Below are 18843 nucleotides of genomic sequence, written 5' to 3' on the forward strand. Positions count from 1 at the left end.
TACCAGCTGCCAGCGCCCGCTCAGAAACCTCCGGGGGATGGGGGTGGACCGCAGGCAGCCAGGGCCCTCATTGGCTGATCTTCGGAGATAAAGGTAAAAATATGCAAATACACCCGGCCCGGCGATCTGGTTTGGAACGAAGTCGTGGAAGAGTGTGAGGCGAGTTGCACTTTCTCGTTGTCTGTTTACAGTATTTTATTTAAGCTTTTATAGCAAGGTTGCTGCTTCCTGGGGAGATTTGTAAAACATAAATTCTCACTGAAGCAGTTCCGTACACACGTAACATTTGGTTGATTTTGACTTAAAGTAAATTTAGAACAGCTCTTTGCTTTCCTCATGAGTTGAACATCATTGTTCATTATTTCTTTCCTATGTCTGAGTCACAGATTGATAAGTATTGTAGACCAATACTTTTTTGAAGTATTTGTAAAGTTCTAATTTTTAATGCAATGCATATAGTTTGTACTATGTGGTTGGAAATGGTGATGAATTGCTTTTTCAATTCCATAACAAACTAAAAGAATAAATCCAATAATAAATAATAACAAAAAGCCAAAAGAAAATAAAAAAGCAAAAAAATATAACAACTCTGTAAAAGAGATCTTAAATCTTAAACAACCAAATAAATCTTGACTATACAAATGAGATTCCCATAATGTCAGCAGAAAGTCTGCTCATACACAGAAGGTATAAACATATCTTTCAGCTAAGGTTTCAGGTGACGTATACTAGCTGCTATCTACACATGATAAGTCCAATGTTTCTTCATGCTTTGATAGATTACCAATTTGGGAATATAATTTTATACACACCTTCCCCAATACCCTATTTATAAACTTATGAAGTGTAGCTGTAAAAAGAACAGATCCAAAGCATGTAGGTTAAAAGACTGTTCCAGCCCATTGTACTTTTATTGGTAGGAAACCCAGCCACCCTAGACATCATCTATGATGTCTATTAAACAGAAAATAATATTTTATTGATTAAAGATAGAGACATTAGGATGAACAATAAGGCAACCCAGTGGTTTTGTGTGTGTGTGTGTGTGTGTGTGTGTTCCATGTAGTGAATTTCATATTTATTGGATTATTATATATTTGCCTTAAACTGACATGCTTATCTTTTTTTTTTTAAGCATCATGGTAATTTTGCGGTTTTTTGAGAATGCAAGAAAATAGATAGCTTTTTCAGAAGTAACATTTTCTATATCAGTGGTATTTTCTTTCAAGATAGTAAAGATTTCAATTTTTATAACATCTAATGTCATTTGACTTCTTTACCTAGTTAAACAACAATTCTATTTAAATTATGTGCATCAAAAAATTCTGGAGTGATCAAGGATTGCATAAGAAAATATATCTTAACATCTGTGTCTCTTAGCAAAAAGTTTTTGTGGTGCGATAGTAGATAAGGGAAAAAGACATGCATATAAAAACTGACATTTATAGGAAAATTTTCTTCTGCCGTCCTATAATCTGGCTTTATTCATTTAATATGAATGGTGAGATATTCAAAAGGAGTTAGAGAAAAAGCTAATTCAGAGACTGAAGATTTTCTGTGTGACTAATATGAAAAAACCACATTAAAGTGTTGAGTTATACAGGTAGTTCTCATTTTAGGACTAATTGTTGAACAACTGTTACAATGACACTAAAAAGAGTTATAAGACCAGTTCTTATAACTTGCAGTTTCAACTGACCCTGCTGTAGTTATGTGATCAAAATCTGAATGCTTAGCAACTGGCATGTATAGTATCCCAGCATCAAATGAATACCATTTATGAACTTCCTAGCGGGATTCTGAAAAGTAAATTCAATGAGTGAAGCTAGATTTTCTCAACAACAGTGTGATTTGCTTAATGACAGGTAATAAGCACAACTCGTTTAAGGAACACATCACTTAATAATAGAAGTTTCAAACCCAATTACGCTTGTAAGTTGAGGACAATCTATATAGAAAAGATGAAAACATTGCAAAAAAAATACATGAAGAAAAAGTGATCTATGCAAGATGGCATGATGGTTATCAACTTGAATAGCTTAATTCAAATTCAGAGGTGAAAGGATTCCAATGACTGTCATGATGATTCTGTATTGCTTCCTGGATGAAAGGAAGCTTTATGTCTCAAGGATCAGCTAGTTTTGGAAGGATGAAATGGCTGTAAGATTGCATTTGTTTCTTGCTTATGAGCATCTGATCAATATTTGATAATAGAGTGAAGCCTCCAGGTTTTCAGCTCAACTTTTTTTTTATCTTTGAACCTTAAATACTGCAACATATTAGCCTTAAACAAGAAAGAAAGTGTCAAGTACTAAAGATGAAAAAGTGTTATTATTCACAGAGATTTATCCTCCTCTTACTTTCCTCATACCTGAAAATGTGACCTTTTTGCTCAATTTCAATGCCAGTGATGCCAATAGGAATAAAGCCTCAGTGTGGAAAAAAAAGAAGTACTATATTCTATTGCAAGGTGATAGAAGGATGGACCTCATCAGTATTGATTCTCATGAAGGGAAGATGAAAAATAGTACATATATAAGGCAGAATTGGAAGCCTTTTGTGAACTTGACTCCAGGCAATGATATGATTTTGCAACTGTTCGGAGTCACAGATACAGTGTAAATATCTTGACTTCTGGACCATCCATCCAGAGAAGGAGTGAAAAATCTAAAAATGAATGAAAGGCAAATTATATAAGTTGCCATTTTTAGTCCTCTCCCCCATTCCTGGCAAGTTGTTGCTTACTCCAAAGTAATCAGTAATCCAAAACTGGGTATCTTAAATTAACTGAATTTGGCAGCCATTTTGGATCTTTCTTGGCAGCCATTTTGTAGTGTTACTACCATATATTTTCAAGATTCCAAATAGTCCAAGTCAGGCATATTTGGAATCTTGAAAATATATGGTAATAATATTACAAAATGGCTGTCAAGGAAGATTTCTCTACTCATAAGATGGCCACCTGATAGGTATTGTCTGTACAGATGATGAAATAATATACACACAGACCTGAATATTTCTATTATTCCATGGGACTTTGGTGAAGTTCAGTGGTATTTCTCCAAATGTATTTTATTTCTTTTATTTTAGGCTACCTAGAATCACTTAAAAAGTAAGCGGGTATATAGATCAAATGAATGAACAAACCAACAAACTAGAGGCTGGAATTTCTCTTTGCGGCATTCCAGTTTCCTATTATTGTATTTTTTTAAAGTCAATTGGGAAAACGAGACACAAAAAGTGGTGTCTGGGATTACATTATTCTAACACTGAATTAAAGTTTAGTTCACAAAAGCTTATCTGATAATTCATTTGTTACTCTTGATTATCTTTCATTCTTTTGTTTCTGCTGTGCAGCTGTGTTAATCCTTCCCTGGAAATCAGGAAAACATGTAGATGAGGAGTAAGATGTTTATAAACCTGGGCCTAAATATTGAATGTGGACAAAGTCAAAGGCTGTATGAGTAGGCAGCATTATTAGATTTTTTTTTAGTAGTACCTTGTGTAGAGCTGCATTTAATATCCTTATGAACTCTACACCCTTCTATAAATGGTTGTAATAAGATGGCCAATATTCATTATCTGCATACTCAAGGTGCTTTCTTGACTGAAATGTTCAGTTTACTAGATAAAGGCAAATATAAATATCTGCTACAGCAAGTTCACAATTTAAAGAGAAAGCTGCTGTAGATGATATGTCCGGTGCAAGTCATGTGTTGTATGTAAATGTAGAAATAAAAATGCAGTAATTATGAAAAGATAAATAGGTTGATCAAATGCAAAGGAAGGAATGCCTGAAATGTTTGTGGTGGAAGTGAAATGTGTGAATCCAGAGGGGGGGGGGAGTTAGCATTCTCAGTGTTCTACTATAGCATTAAGTCATATATCATGTAGATGCAGTTTCTTATCCTTGCATCTTGAGATGCAACATTTTCCTTCAGTAGATGATTAGCAACTCTGTGCATTTGTTGTCTGTTGAAACAGTTCAGAAAAAAGGTACCCTTCAACACAAATAGACATTACAGAGCTCCTCAAACAATTTGTAGATTTCTCCCATGCCATTATTTTTAAAAGAAGTTTAAAATGTGGATGTATTCCAATGTTTCATCCCCTTGGCCTCTCAGGACCATAGTTTTAATTCTGAAAATCTAAGCATACTTTTAACTTAATTGTATGCCACTAAGTATATCTAAGCATAAAAAAACATAGTGTCTAGATTTGCCTGAATTTGATGAAGATTTCTGTTTAATGTGGAAATAAATTCTACTGGCAATTGCTCAGAGTTTTGAATTCGGCATAATTGGGACTGAACTGCAAGGAAAGAAAATTAATTTGTATTGGAAATGTGATCCTATATCTTTATACTTCTTGTAAATGTATAAAATTGATTTTGTTTGCTGGGAAAGGCATAGTGATTTTGTCTGACATATAAAACATTAAGAGATAAAAAACACTACATCCAGACAATGCCAGTCAGATTATGTTATCATGGATATCCGTGGGCCTATTTTAAACGTGCTAAGTGCAGTTGATTTTTCCTTCATTGGAGTTCCAAAGGCTCTATTCATTCTGCCTTTGGTGTCTGTTCTTTGATTTTTTACCACCATTCTGTGCTCATAACAATAGTTACTAATACTACAGTTTACTATTAAGTAAACAATCTGATTTGTTTCCAGACCCATTTTTATTTAAAATACAATCAATGAGTTACTAAAATATTTATCAAATTTATGTCAATCAGAAAAACTCCAGCAACTTATAAAAATATGCAAACAAAATAACAGCACCTTAATATAATTGCTACCCTTACTGCCCCAAAGCAATATTTGATACCAGATTCCCCAAAGTTCTCTGGAAAAGCGTTATCTTCAAGGTTTCCCAGAATATATGCCTATTATTCTGACTAATGAAAGGAATGCTTCTGGAAACATTACCTTATGTGGGTTTACTTTGCTATTTCTGCCACAGTTTTAACTAGATCTTAGCGATCAAATCGGAAAAATTGAACATTTGCCCAATCTTAGTTAGAAAGATCATATATTGGGTATGTTTAACAGGATTTTTATTTCCTCTTGCTTGTGCATATAAGGAGCGAACAAAGGAACTACTTCAGATATTACCATTTTCTACAGGCTAGGGTCTCTTGACAACTAGACATGGCTGCCATATTCCTGGCATGTAAAGATTTTAGTTTTTGTATATTCCAAAAGCAGTTGTCTGTTTTAGGTCTCTGATTCACATGTGTTTTCTGCTAGGCTATATGATACGACATTTTGCATTTGGATGAGTTCCTTTTTTAAAGCAAAGTATAATCTAATGCAGGGGTCGGCAACCTCAAAGAGCCACTTGGACATATTTCCCAGAGAAAAGAAAACACTGGGAGCTGCAAAACTTGCGCGTTCACGCACACGAGGGGGAGGGCTTGATTGAAGAATTTAATAAAAAAGAAATAGAGACTGCTGTGCATGAGTTCTCTCTCTCTCTCTCTCTCTCCCTCCCTCCCTCTCTCTCTCTCCCTCTCTTTGTCTCCCTCCCTCTCTCTCTCCCCGCCTTCTCTCTCCCTCTCTCCGATCTTCTGCTCACCTGGCAAAATGGCTTCACGCGGTTCTCTGACAAGGTGACATACATTCTTATTGGGCTGGTTGTCTCTGCCCTTGGTCTGCCAGTCCTCTTCCCCCACTCAGTGTGTGTGTGTGTGTGTATGTGTGTGTGTGTGTGAGAGAGAGAGAGAGAGAGAGAGAGAGAGAGAGTTGCTGCTTGTTACTTTCTGCTTTCTGCTGCTTCCTGCTTCCTGTTGAGATGCAGCAAAGGCAGGAGCCCTGCCCAATAAGCTTGTCCGAGAACAGCAGAACAGCATGAGGCCACTCTCTTTTTACACACACACACACACACACACACACACACACACACACACAGAGAGAGAGAGAGAGAAAGAGAGGAAGCGCAAGTGCCTCTTTCTATCTCTGTCTCCCTCTCTGCAAATAGTGGAGGAGGCTGGGACCCGCAGGAGAAGGCTCAAAGAGCCACATGCGGTTCCAGAGCTGCATTGCCAACTGTGATCTAATGTAATAATCCACTGACAGAACATCTATTTTGTATGTGCAAAGCACATTTTTGCATGCAATTTATCAAACAGGTCTACTTATTGTCTGCAGTGTTACCCAAATCTGATTGTAGGTCTGCCTTGTTTTACCTTTTCCAATAAGGAACTGATCCGGAAGATCATTTCAGAGTAATTTAGTAAAGTACTCTGATAAAGTTGGGTTTCCCTATGAAAAAGATGAAAACAGGAAAAATGGATTAGATTTAATGTTATAGTTGCCCAACAAAGAACTTCAAAGCAAAAGTTGTTTGCTTTAGAAGTACTCATCTGTTTAATTGCATCACCAGAATTAAGGCATCCAATAATATGTGAGTATAGCCACTTACTTTTGAGTAAAAATAAAAAAATTGCAAAGGAAAAACATAAAAATAAATATGGGTAAGATACATTAAGAGCGCTTCTCAAGATTGAACTTGATTATTTCCTTTGTTCGTGGAGGCCTGTGAATAGCTAAAAAGGAAAATATTATCTACAATGTATCAAACGCTCTCCTGCCAATCCTAGTTTTAGAAACAGAAACTTTTCTTGAAGATTAAGGCTTATGGGAAATTATTAGCAATACAAATGAAAAAGCAAATTTAAAACACAAAAAACCCATGTTAGTCAGCCAATGAAACAGTACTACAAAAACCATGTTTCATGTATTACAAGTTCATCCTCTGTGGCCTCAGCAAATAAATATAGGGGAAACAGCTTCATCAGTTAATGGAAAGGATTATAATCTAAAGATAGTAGCACAATGTGTGATTCCTTTCCCAAACCTTTATGCGTTGGTGAGCCAATGCCAAAGCAAAGGTCAAATAATTGGGGGAATATCCTCTTTGTCACCTTTCTGAATTTTTCAGCATTTGCCATTAGTTGTCCTGATCCTTTTTCATCATGCATTATTTAGAGGAATCTTTTTTTCACCAGTGAATAGCAATATTTTTCTCTGCCACCTATGGAGAACAAAACAAGCTAACACAATAGTTTTAAACACTATAAATCTCATAAAGATTAAATGAAGGATGGAAGCTACTAAGAGAAAACAAATGCAATAAATCCCATTGCCCATTTATGAATTTAAATCCACTGCTAACCTGAATCTCTCTCCAGCTTTAATTGGAGATGTTATCTAACCACTTCATGATTTGCAAGAAGAAGAATAGAGATAATTGCTAGCAAAAATGAAAATTATTTATCATAAAAATGGTCAAGAGAAGCCAGCTTGGGTAGTTTTGCCTGGGACACATTCCCTCCAATGGTCTTCAGATTTGCCTACAGTTATAATTATGATAAAATATAGGTAGGAAAGGTTATAAATAATTCTGTTGGGCATTTCTAGAATTGTCATTTATTTATCAGGCAGGTCTGAAAGAAAGGCTGTGACAAGTTGAAGTAGTATATTGAAGGGAAAATAGCCTCAATGTGTAGGAAACCTTTCCAATCATCTTAAGATACACTGAAACTACAATTCCTGGTCAGCATCACTATTGGTAGATGCTGAAAAACTCTTTAAAAAATCTGATGGCACCCTGTTGGAGTAGGCCAAGTGAAACTTTGTGAATCCTACTTCTAATTACAATGGCAGCAACTGTACAAAATTCAATGTTAGACAAAAGTGCTGTTTTCAATCAGATGATGTTGTTCCCCAGAGATGGTCCATTGCTTACCATCTGTTATTTGACATTGTTAAAACTGGCATACATCTATTATACCAGTGTAATATTGTTAATACAACTAGGTCTTTGCAGCATGTGTGGTGCTTCTGCTGCTTGTTTTGTTAGAGATTTCACTCTATCCTCTTTGTTTCCATTGTTTCTTTCAAACCATTTTATTCTTTTCAATAGCATTGCTAGTAAGTGGTTCGTGTTTGAAGACTGTGGATTGTTTCTTCCATGGGAAAGGGCAGGAGTCTTTCTTTTTCCACTCTGGGGTTTTGTACATATCACTGAATACATTGCATAATAAATGAAATGGTGAAAAGAGATTTGTCCATTCTATAATCACTCCAGGCTTTGCCATTTTAGTAGACATCATTTATGCACAGCATCGTCTATTAAATAAACAGCATCTTGACATTATAACCAGTATGTTTCAGATTTTTACTAGTTTTGATTAGTAAAATACATAATCTATTGGTTGGAACCTTATAAGGGAGCCAGACACTCTTCAGCTAGTTTCTGGAAAATGCAGTATTGATATGTTCGATCTGCAGTGTTTAGAATTTTCTTTAGTCATGCCTACCTGCAGGATACTTGGCTGGGAAGGATAACCTAGTGCAGTGTTTCCCAAACTTGACAATTTTAAGGCATGAGGACTTCAACTCCCAGAATTCCACAGCCAGCAACGCTGGCTGTGGAATTCTGGGAGTTGAAGTCCACATGCCTTAAAATTGTCAAGTTTGGGAAACACTGACCTAGTGACTACTGAAGACAAAATGCCAAATTACATCTGCAGATAATAGCAGCCAGTACGTTTTACTTTTTTTTTCAGATTTAGAAATTGCAAGCTTTTTACTAGCCTTTCTGGCCTGCTTCTTATTGCACTAAACCGAATGGGACTATAAAACAGTTAGGTAAGACATAACATTAGAACATCAAATCAAAATGGCAACATATTCTAATACTAAGTGACAAGAAACACAACAGCATAAGTTAAATTAAAAGATGAAGGATTTTATAGTAATGTGTTTTTTTCCTACTTTTAGCACAGGGTATATTGGTGCAATGCCTCAGACATTGTTTTTCTCTTTCTTTTCTTCATTATTTCTCCATTGGCTGAGCTACTGTTATTTTGGCAATCATAAATTGCCTGTTAAATTCACCATTTGTACTTATTTTGCAGATACCAAATCTGACTATCATTAAGATAATTGCAGCCATAATTCACAAGCTGGGACTCTTTGAGTGGTAACAGGCTGACATTATCTATAAATATAGCAACAGATGAGAGAAAATGAAACATGCTCAATGTTAAATGAAACATCACAAATTGAAAACAAAGGTCTGTTAAATAAACTGAGGAGCTGCTTAACAGCCCAACCAGCCACCTGCTGTGCTATCATATGTTTTACAAAAACTCAGTGTCTCTGCCAACTCAAAGAAAAATGCTATTATATATAAGCATTAGGAGAGTATAGAATTATAGTTGTATGCAATTGTTTAGCACCCTGGTCAAATTATGAATTTATTTCCTGAATTTATAATTAAGGTAGTCCTTGTTTAGCCAACACAATTGAGACTGGCAACTTGGTCATTAAATGAAGTGAAATCACGATTGTGCCTATGATCTTACTTCAACTTTGCTTTGCATTATAGACCTGTGAAGATTGAAAACACAAGAAGTTACTTTTTTATTGCTGGCATACCGTATATTCCGGCGTATAAGGCGACTGGGTGTATAAGACGACCCCTAACTTTTGAGAAGATTTTCAGGGTTTAGAAAGTCATCTTATACGCCAGAAAATATTGAATTTCTGTTTATAAATGAGCACAATAGGAGCTCCATTCCTTTGCTGCTAGAAAGCGAATGTTGCCCACCACTGCTTCCCTAATGCTTCCTGAACTCAGCTGGTATTTTTTCCCCGTATATTTTATTGATTTTTTAAAATATAAATCACTTAATAGTTGTAAACAGTGTGTTTGCTGGGTTTACATTTGTAAAAAAAATCATTAACAATTGGTTTCTATAATCTATAATACACATAGTACATTTAGTTGATTTCCCCTTTTCCCCAGAATGTCTTCTTTGCAAACCTTGAAATAATATAGTACTTATTATTTTGATAAAATACATTTAATCTTTAAATATTCCATTTAATGTGCCTAGTCATCTAATCCTTTAGGTCTTATTCAAAACATTTTTTTCTTTGTTATACATTATAATTTCCTAAATTCAGACACATTTAATTATCTAAAACATATCCTTCATCTAGGCCATTTCAGCAGTATTATATTACTTATATCAAGAAATAAAATAAAGGGGGGGGGGAAGCATACAGTATTATTTAAGGAATTCATCTCTCTTAGAATGACATATGTATTCAGAATCTTTTCTGTTTCTTTAACTATATTCAAACAAATGTTTCTTTTTTAAATATTCTCTCTGGTAGATCCGATCATCTATTTTCTTAATTTTCACTTTGATCTTTTTCCTTTGACCAGTATCTTTCTTAATCAATGTGATTTGCTGAATCAAAAAGTTTTTCCATATATTCATGACTACTGCTATAGTATAAAAAGTAAATCAAATGTTTCTTTTTTTTTGTAGATGTAATGTCCTTAATTTATATAGCTTACTGTTTTATACTATTTAATTGCTTTTCCTGAAAAAGAATAAAGTGATGGGCAATGTAGAAAAATGTATGCTTTGTCCTGTTAGTGCTTATTTCTGTAAAAAAAAATAGAGCTGGCCACTAGGGAGCAGATTGATTTTAAATTCAGAGAACAGCTACCCGTATATTCCGGCGTATAAGACGACCCCCGACTTTTGAGAAGATTTTCAGGATTTAGAAAGTCGTCTTATACGCTGGAAAATACGGTAGTTGTAAATGGTTGCTAACTTGTTCATTGTTTTGTAAGGAAATCTGTGCAGATTTGTAATTGTAGTGCTGGCAAGGCAGTATTACAGGGCATTTAGTAAATCTCATTGCATAGCTAAAGAATTTCATGCTGATTTCATGGAGACACCTATGTAGTTTTCTAGCCAGCAATACAGAAATAGTTTGCCACCTCACTCTTTTATTTTTGTTTTTTTAGTTCCCACTGTGGCCTATAAACTTGCAATCCTTGTAATCCCCTGGAGATCTCCTGACTGAGTACACTCTGTACCTAACCCTGATTATCTTCAGAGGTCAGACAAAAACAGCCAGGTGATGTCTTCTGTCAGGAGAGACTTCTTAATGTAGCCCAGCTGCTTACATTTTGAAGTTGAGGGTGTCTCTCCTGCCCATAAATAATTGCCTATGAACTGAAAACCATGTTTGGTGAGGACAAAGAAGTATGAGATGCTCAAATGAGCAGAAATTTTAAATGACTGCATATAGCACTGCCTGAAAAGTGTAGGCAGTGAGGTAGTCCTCGCTTAACGACAATTTGTTCAGCCCCTATTTGAAATTACAATGGTGCTGAACAAATGGTACTTATACCCAACCCTTAAAGTTACAGCCATTGCATGTGGTCACATGATCAAAATTTGGGAGCTTTGCAGCCTCCCATGTTTATGACTACCAAGTGTGTTTCAGCTCCCCCCCCCATTTCTGCCCAATCTCTGCTTTGCTTGACTGTCCTGAAATCTGGTTTCCATCCACCAATCTATACTTCACAATTTCTGCCTACTAAACCTATCAGCCTAACAATCTGCCCTGGAATTATAATGATGGTCTTTACCAATTGTGCAATTATAGAAGTGGGATTACATAGAAGAAGCTCTTTTTGGGAATTAAAAATGGAATCCAATATATTCTAGACTACTGGAATCAATCAGAATAGAGCTGGAAGGGACTATGGATGTCTTCTAGCCCAACCTCTTGTTCAAGCAGGAGACCCCATACCATTTCAGACAGGTGGCTGTCCAGACTTTTCTTAAAAACCTCCAGTGATGAAGCATCATCAACTTCTGATGGCAAGGTCTTCCACTGGTTAATTGTCCTCACTGTTAGGAAGTTTCTCCTTAGTTCCAGGTTGCTTCTCTCCTTGATTAGTTTCCATTCATTGTTTCTTGTCTTGCCTACAGGTGCTTGATAAATAAGTTGACCCTCTCCTCTTTGTGGCAATCTCTCATATACTGGAACACTGCTACCATGTCACCCCTCATCCTTCTTCTTTCTAGACTAGCCAAACTCAAATACTGCAACTATTCTTCATCCTACTTGCTCTTCTTTGCACCTTTTCCAAAGTATCAACATCTTTTTTGTAATGTGGTGACCAAAACTGGGTGCAGTATTCCAGGTGTGGCCTTACTAAGGTTTTATAGAGCGGTATTAATACTTCACATGATTTTGATTCTATGCCTCTGTTCATACAGCAAAGGATTGTATTAGCTTTTTTGGCTGCTGCCACACACTGCTGGCTCATATTTAACTGATGATCCATTAGGACTCCAAGATTCCTCTCAGTTTCTGTTTTTGAGCCAGATTTCATGTAATCTGTACTTGTACCTTTATTTTTTTCATGCCTAAAGCCTTGCTTTTCTCTACATTAAATTTCATGATGTTGGATATGGCCCATTGTTCAAATCTGTCAAGATCTTTTTGGATACTGAGCTTGTCTTCTGGGTGTTGACTATTCCTGCCAGCTTAGAGTCATCTGCAAATTTATGAGTTCCTCTTTTATTCCCTAATCTAAGTCATTTATGAAGATATTGAAGAGTACTGAGCCTAAGATGGAACCCTGTAGCACCCCACTGCTTACTTCCCTCCATGTAGATGTAATACCATTAAGAACTACTAGCGGAGTATGGTTGGTCAGCCACTTACAAATCCATCTAGTGGTGATGCTGTCCTAGCTTACAAAGAAGTAAGTTGTGGTCTGTTTTGTTGAATGCCTTGCTGAAGTCTAAGTATATTATATTCACAGCATGATGTCATTACCTTGCCATACTAAAATCTAGGAAAATCACACAGGCATGCATACACGCACACACACACACACATACACTCACACAGAGACACTCACTCACATACAAATCTCTTTTTTTATTACAACAGAAAGTTCTCAGATGGAGGTAGGAAAGAAGAAAGAGAAGATGTCTTATTTCATGGAGATAATGGAAACGGGATGGGAAAGAGGAAAAAAAAGAATAAAACAAAACAAACTTTTCTTGGACACAGCAATATACATTTAGGGATTGTAAGGACTTCATTTAAATGTGAAAGGAAGAATACAATCTGCCTGATAATCATGATGTATTTAGAGTCCAGGAATTGAAATAAATTGAAATAGAAATTGAGTGCAATTTTCATTAATCCACACTAGAGGGCACTAGGACTTAAATTTAGATTAAAGGCTTTCATAGCACTTCTGATGGAAAACATTAACTACCAGATTTTCTTCATATAAAATAGTTTTGCAGGTTTGTAAATGTTCAAGTGTATAATTAGGAATAGAAATTAATGCAACCTAATACAGAAGTGATGGCAAAACTGACACTACTCCTTTTGTTGATTTGTACTAATTTGGAAAGAGTGATACAGAGACGACTGCATCCTGAACGGCCTTGCTTTGATGGAGATACTGGGGCAAGAGTTTCAGGGAATGAAGAAGCAAAAGAGACATCTAATGTGATAGCAAAAGTCAGAAGACAAGGAGCATGATTAGACATGGTACAAGCCAACATTAAGCCCTATCAATGCTGATAAAGATGGCAAAACATTCTAATTTATCCAGTAGTATAGTTTAAGACAAAACACAATCTGCTTGGAATATGATGAACTGGAAGATCTTCCTATAAGCTGCTACTGCTTCTTTGCTAGAACTATGTTGGTAGTTGATAAGTCATTAGTGGATCAAGGAACTCAAGACAAAATCATAAAAATCATGATTTTTATGATCTAATTTAGATCTATGCACCTTAATGTATTAAATCTAGAAACTTCATTCAAGTATCTCATTCTCCTTCTTAGATTGCTACAGTAGTTCTACAATATTTAATATAAATATGAAGGACAGATCTCCATTTATCTCACACCAATGGATTATTGATACATATTCTTTGTGTCCAGAATAGACTTATTCATCAACATGATTTTCAAGCAATTTTATCAAGATTCTTGGGTTCTTTTCTTTGATTTTCAAGTTGTTATTTTTTAAAAAAAATCATTTATCACACGTATTTACCATTACCTTGCTAATTTCGACCTCAGCAGCAAATGTAAACTAATGTATATTCTTCTTACTTCTGAGGTGTACGATATCTTTACTATTCAGTTACAATTACCAAAGGGTAGATACCATATTTCTGAAACAAATCTGCTTTTATGCAGGCAACAACATAATGTTAAAATGATTGAGATAGCAAACTTATATCCTCCAGTCTTTGTTTAATTTATATCAAACTAGGCAGCATGATTAACAGAAATGATGGGATTAGAATCCAGCAATATATGGAGAGTCAGGTTTTTCATTTTTATCTTAGAAAGAAATAATTCTTACTTACAAGAAAGAAAAAAGGAATACCTTTTAAAAGTTTTTTGCATTCAAATATAGATGATTTCCTCTACTGGAATGCAAAATTTCTATTGCTAAACAATACAGTTAAGTAAATTTTGCCCCATTTTATGAACTTTCTTGCCTATTGACTTTGCTTGCAGAAGGTCAACAAAAGATAATCACACGACCCTAGCATACTGCAATTTTCATAAATACCTGCCAGTTGCCAAGTAACCAAATTTTGATCACATGACCATGGGGTCATGTGAAAAATGGTCGTAAGTAACTTTTTTCCAGTGCCATTGTAAGTTTGAACAATCACTAAATAAATGAGAGTGTAAGTCAAGGACTACTTGTATTTGCATTCAAGTTTTCTTTTAAATCTACCCAATTATTAAACACAGGATCTCTTTAATTGATTAAAATTATTTTAATTGATTAATATAACCACCAAGTCAATTAAATAGGCTTAAACCTTTTTTTGATGTGATTTATCACTGTTTCTCTTCTGTGAGAACAGCCACATAACTGTTTAAAAAAATAAAAGAAAGCAGGCTCCAGTTTAATGTTGGTATCTTAGGGTTGGCACACTGGCTCTTCTTTAGTTTCTTGCTGGTTTTTATGTGAAATATCTATTTAAGTCAGGAGGTTTCTGCCCTGGTATCAAATACTCCTGGAGGTATCAACCTTAAATTTGGAAACATTTCACGTTGGTAAGAAAGTTATACTAAGGAAGCTGGCTATATGTATAAGATAATGTAACTGACTAGTCTTTGAATAATTCTCCTGTAGAACTTCAGCAATAGTTCGTTTCCATACTAACCACTTCTGAAACAAAAAGTCTGGAAACATGAATATATAAAAGCCATTTAATTAAAAAAACATAATGATGTTGACTCACATACACAAACAAATACTGAACTGTGTACACAGATCAAAAACAAAAAACAAAAAAACCCTTATGGGCAGAGACTAGTACCTGAAAATATGCCAACAAAAAGTCCTTAAGCTTTTAATTTCAATTTCTCTAACTGTCTCCTTGCTGAATGCCATTGTCTATGTTAGCATACAGCTTGCCAAAAGAGGCTCATGTATAACAACCAATGCTTCAGGCCTCCAATATTTTATTTTTCTAAACAAACTAACAAAGAAAAAAAATCTGTCCTAAAGTTTCACTATGACACCCAAGGAAGAATCCTGCTTGGATAGTACAAAATTATGAAATAGCAGCCAGCTGTAATCATGTTTGTGCTTTGTTCAGCCATCTTGATTTTCATCCCGTTCAGATTCAGATTCTAAAAAACAAAGAAAAATACTAAGTTTCTTATAGCTTTAAAAATACTATACACACACACATGCACACACACATGCAATCAACTCCACAAATAAATAAGCCACAAGCCAAAAGGAGGAGATTTAAAGTGAGAAGTATTTATTTTAATCAGTGGTGTAAATGCCATCTATTGTCAAGAATAAGTTTCTCCACCCAAGATATTTCGTATGTTCCTCATTAAGATGTGCTATTGGATATGTTGAATTTAACATCCAATACATGTGGTGGGACTGTAAAGATTAAAAATAAATCTCAGGATGGGGACTTTCTTAAGTTGAGAGCCTTCAAATTATAAAACATTTTTAATAGGAAAAATTGGGAAAGAAAGACTACAATTACTACATTTCATGACATACAAAATGTAGCAGTTGTAGTCTCGCCCTCCCTATTTTTCCTATCAAAAATGTTTTATAATTGTACCATGAGATGTAGCAATTACTTTTCTATCAGCTGATAGTACTTCCCAAATAAAAATAGTAACAAACCTGAACATGATATTACTTTACCAAGTACCACTATTCCCACTAAATATGTTTCAGTCTCTGAAGGCCACAAAAATCTCTCACCGAAAAACACAACCGACAAGACCATATCTCCCACCATCAACCACATAGTGCCAATGTCTGGCCACTCCACAAAGCTTTCTTGAAGAAAAGGGCTCTGAGCTATATTAGCAACAAACCAAGGCAAGGTTTCCCCAATGTGAATGACATGGACAGGTTCCAACTATCTCTAGGACTCAGCATTAAAACCTGTTCTCCAATCACTAAGGAATCCTCTCTCCCTGCTGGCTGCTGCTTCTTTCTTGGGACAAGTTGCCTGAGTTGTAATGAAACAAGACGGTCATGAAACGTAGCTATGCCTTTCCTTTTATCATCATTATTCTTATTTTGCAACATCATTTTCCTTGATTTTCAATTAAAATACTACCTAGGATGGTACAATTAAAGACATACAAACAAGGCAACAACAACAAAACAGGAGTGCTGCTGTTCATTTATTTGTGAAAAGCCCCAACATGTGATGTTTAGACAGTTTTACTTTAATAACTCTTCCTGTGTCTCACTTACTGTTTCTTACCACAGTTTATTGTATTATGTGTGACTTTATCTCTTTGGGGGGATGTTACTTCTTTTTAAAAACAAGAAGGAAGAATTACTAAATTGAAGAATTTATAAGAATTGAATAAAGCAAATTTTAATTCTAAAGGCAAAGTACGAACTTATGATCACAGCTGGCCAGCTGTGTAGATTATATTGAATTAGACTTCAAGGGGATTTGTTTTGTGACTTTGCAACAGGATACAAAAACACTTCTTTATAGAGGCCACCATATGGAGATGGAGAATGAAATCAACCACAATTTTAAATGGCTCTATGCACAACAGAACTAGCCATAGCTTTTGATTTAAAAGCAGAAGTAGGAAATCTTGCGATTTTTACTTCAAAATATTCAGCATTTTAGCTTAAATAATACCCACTAAATAAGGTGATGAACTCTCAGTTTCAGGGAAGTGATAGTGAAATAAAGAAGGATGATGTCAAATTTAAGTTGTCAATTTTCCAAAAGAATAACATGCATATATAGGCAGCACATACGAAATACCTCTTCTTACATTTTTTTAAAGCAGCCAAAATTTTTTTTCAGCTTATAGGGCTGCTTTGGAAAATGGTCCAAGGTGTCTCCATATGGGTGCATTTTGCTCAATAAAATGGCATGGCTATGCCATCATATGGAGATACACAGGAACAGCTTTAAAAAGAAAATATGAACCTATAGAAAGGCATAGTTGTTTTGTATGCTTTTCTCTGCATTTCAAAGCACTTTTTCTGAAAAATTTGCAGAATTCTAATGTATATACTAGACATTCCAATAAAGAGAATGGATGATGTGTATTTATGTGTGAGTGTATGAGAGAGAGGGGGAAGAGAGCGAGAGACAGAGAAAGAGAAATAATATTAAACATCTATAAAATAAGAGAGACATTGCAGAGATATACTGTCATTTTCACATTCACAATTGTCACATACAGGTGCACACATTTCTTCTTCCTGTCTCCAGAAACCAGAAAAGGAAAAATAAGGTAAGGAAATGAGGAAAATGGGAAGTAACTATTCAGGCAAGGCAAGGCAATGAGAAGAAAAGAGTAAAACAATTCCTATAGAATTCATAGAAAGATCTAAATTCACCAACAGCAGAAGGTAAGTAATCTATTTGCTGATCATGTGAAGGAAAAATAATAGCATGCAGTTTATCTATAACAACAATGTAAACACCTCTCCTAAACTGAAGACCAATCAAATATTTGCAAACGTATTATATAAATATTTAAATATTTTGGGGATGAGAGTAGACCAATAATGTCATAGGAAGGCTCAACTCTTTTGAATAAAATTGCTAGCCTGACTTGCTGATATTACTAGCCCTACCTAGCAGTGATAGACTGAACCTGAATCTTCTTATGTGCAAAGCAAGATTCTCCACTGCTGACACTGATTCAAGTGTCATTCAGGGACTAGCCAACGCACAACCTGTCTAGCTAATGCATAGCCTATTTAAGCTTATTCAGTTTAGGCAATGGATAATCCAACAGATTCTGTTCTGTGGATCAAAGAAGCTTAGCGCCATATAAGCAAAGAAGAGCTCATGTAATTCAAAATTTAATTAAATTAAAAATTTAATTAAAAAATTACCTTCTTCAGCATTTTTCAGCCATTCCACAAACTTCTTCATTTGATCAAGAAACACACTTTTGCCTTTAGCAAGATGCGCCTCTTTGAACCATTTCAAAATGGCTTCTTCACTTAGGACATCAGCTGAAATTCAAATTCAGAAAAATAACCACTAGTAAATGTTCTGGGTAAAGGATTGAACTATACAAATAATCCTCAACTTATGATAAAAATTGACCTCAAAAATTCCGTTGCTAAGCAAGACAATTGTTCAGTGAATTACATCCTATTTTACAACTTTTTTGCCACAGTTCTTAAAAGAAATACTGTGGTTAAGTGAATCATGCATTTTTTAAGTGAATCTGGATGGAAAGGTTACAAATGGTAATAACGTGATTCTGGGCCAGTGCAACTGTCATAAAAATTAACCCAAATTTTGATCATGTGATCATGGGGATGTTGCAACAATCATAATGTGAAATAGTTATAAGTTACTTTTTTGTGCCATTATAACATCAAATGGTCACTAAACAAATTGATTTTAAGATACAGACCACCTGTAAATAGTATTGCTGCTTTAAAAAAAAAAACATCCTGAAATAATTT

General features: G+C 35.1%; 1 protein-coding gene across 3 annotated transcripts in view; it reads right to left on the minus strand.

Annotated features, from left to right (window-relative positions):
• Nucleotides 1–15087: 15087 nt before the first annotated feature.
• BZW2 (basic leucine zipper and W2 domains 2) overlaps nucleotides 15088–18843 on the minus strand; it is a 47619-nt gene continuing 43863 nt past the window's right edge. For all 3 annotated transcript variants that reach the window (XM_039332747.1, XM_039332727.1, XM_039332738.1), the window contains 2 exons: nucleotides 18259–18381; nucleotides 15088–15527 (listed from right to left, as the gene is read on the minus strand). In XM_039332747.1, coding sequence (XP_039188681.1) covers nucleotides 15490–15527; nucleotides 18259–18381 — 161 coding nt within the window. In that variant the 3' untranslated portion in view covers nucleotides 15088–15489. The remainder of the gene's footprint in view (nucleotides 15528–18258; nucleotides 18382–18843) is intronic.

Source organism: Crotalus tigris, unplaced genomic scaffold, assembly GCF_016545835.1.
Source record: "Crotalus tigris isolate CLP2741 ecotype Arizona unplaced genomic scaffold, ASM1654583v1 scf7180000017624.2573661763:2888555, whole genome shotgun sequence".
In the NCBI taxonomy this organism is placed as follows: Eukaryota; Metazoa; Chordata; class Lepidosauria; order Squamata; family Viperidae; genus Crotalus; species Crotalus tigris.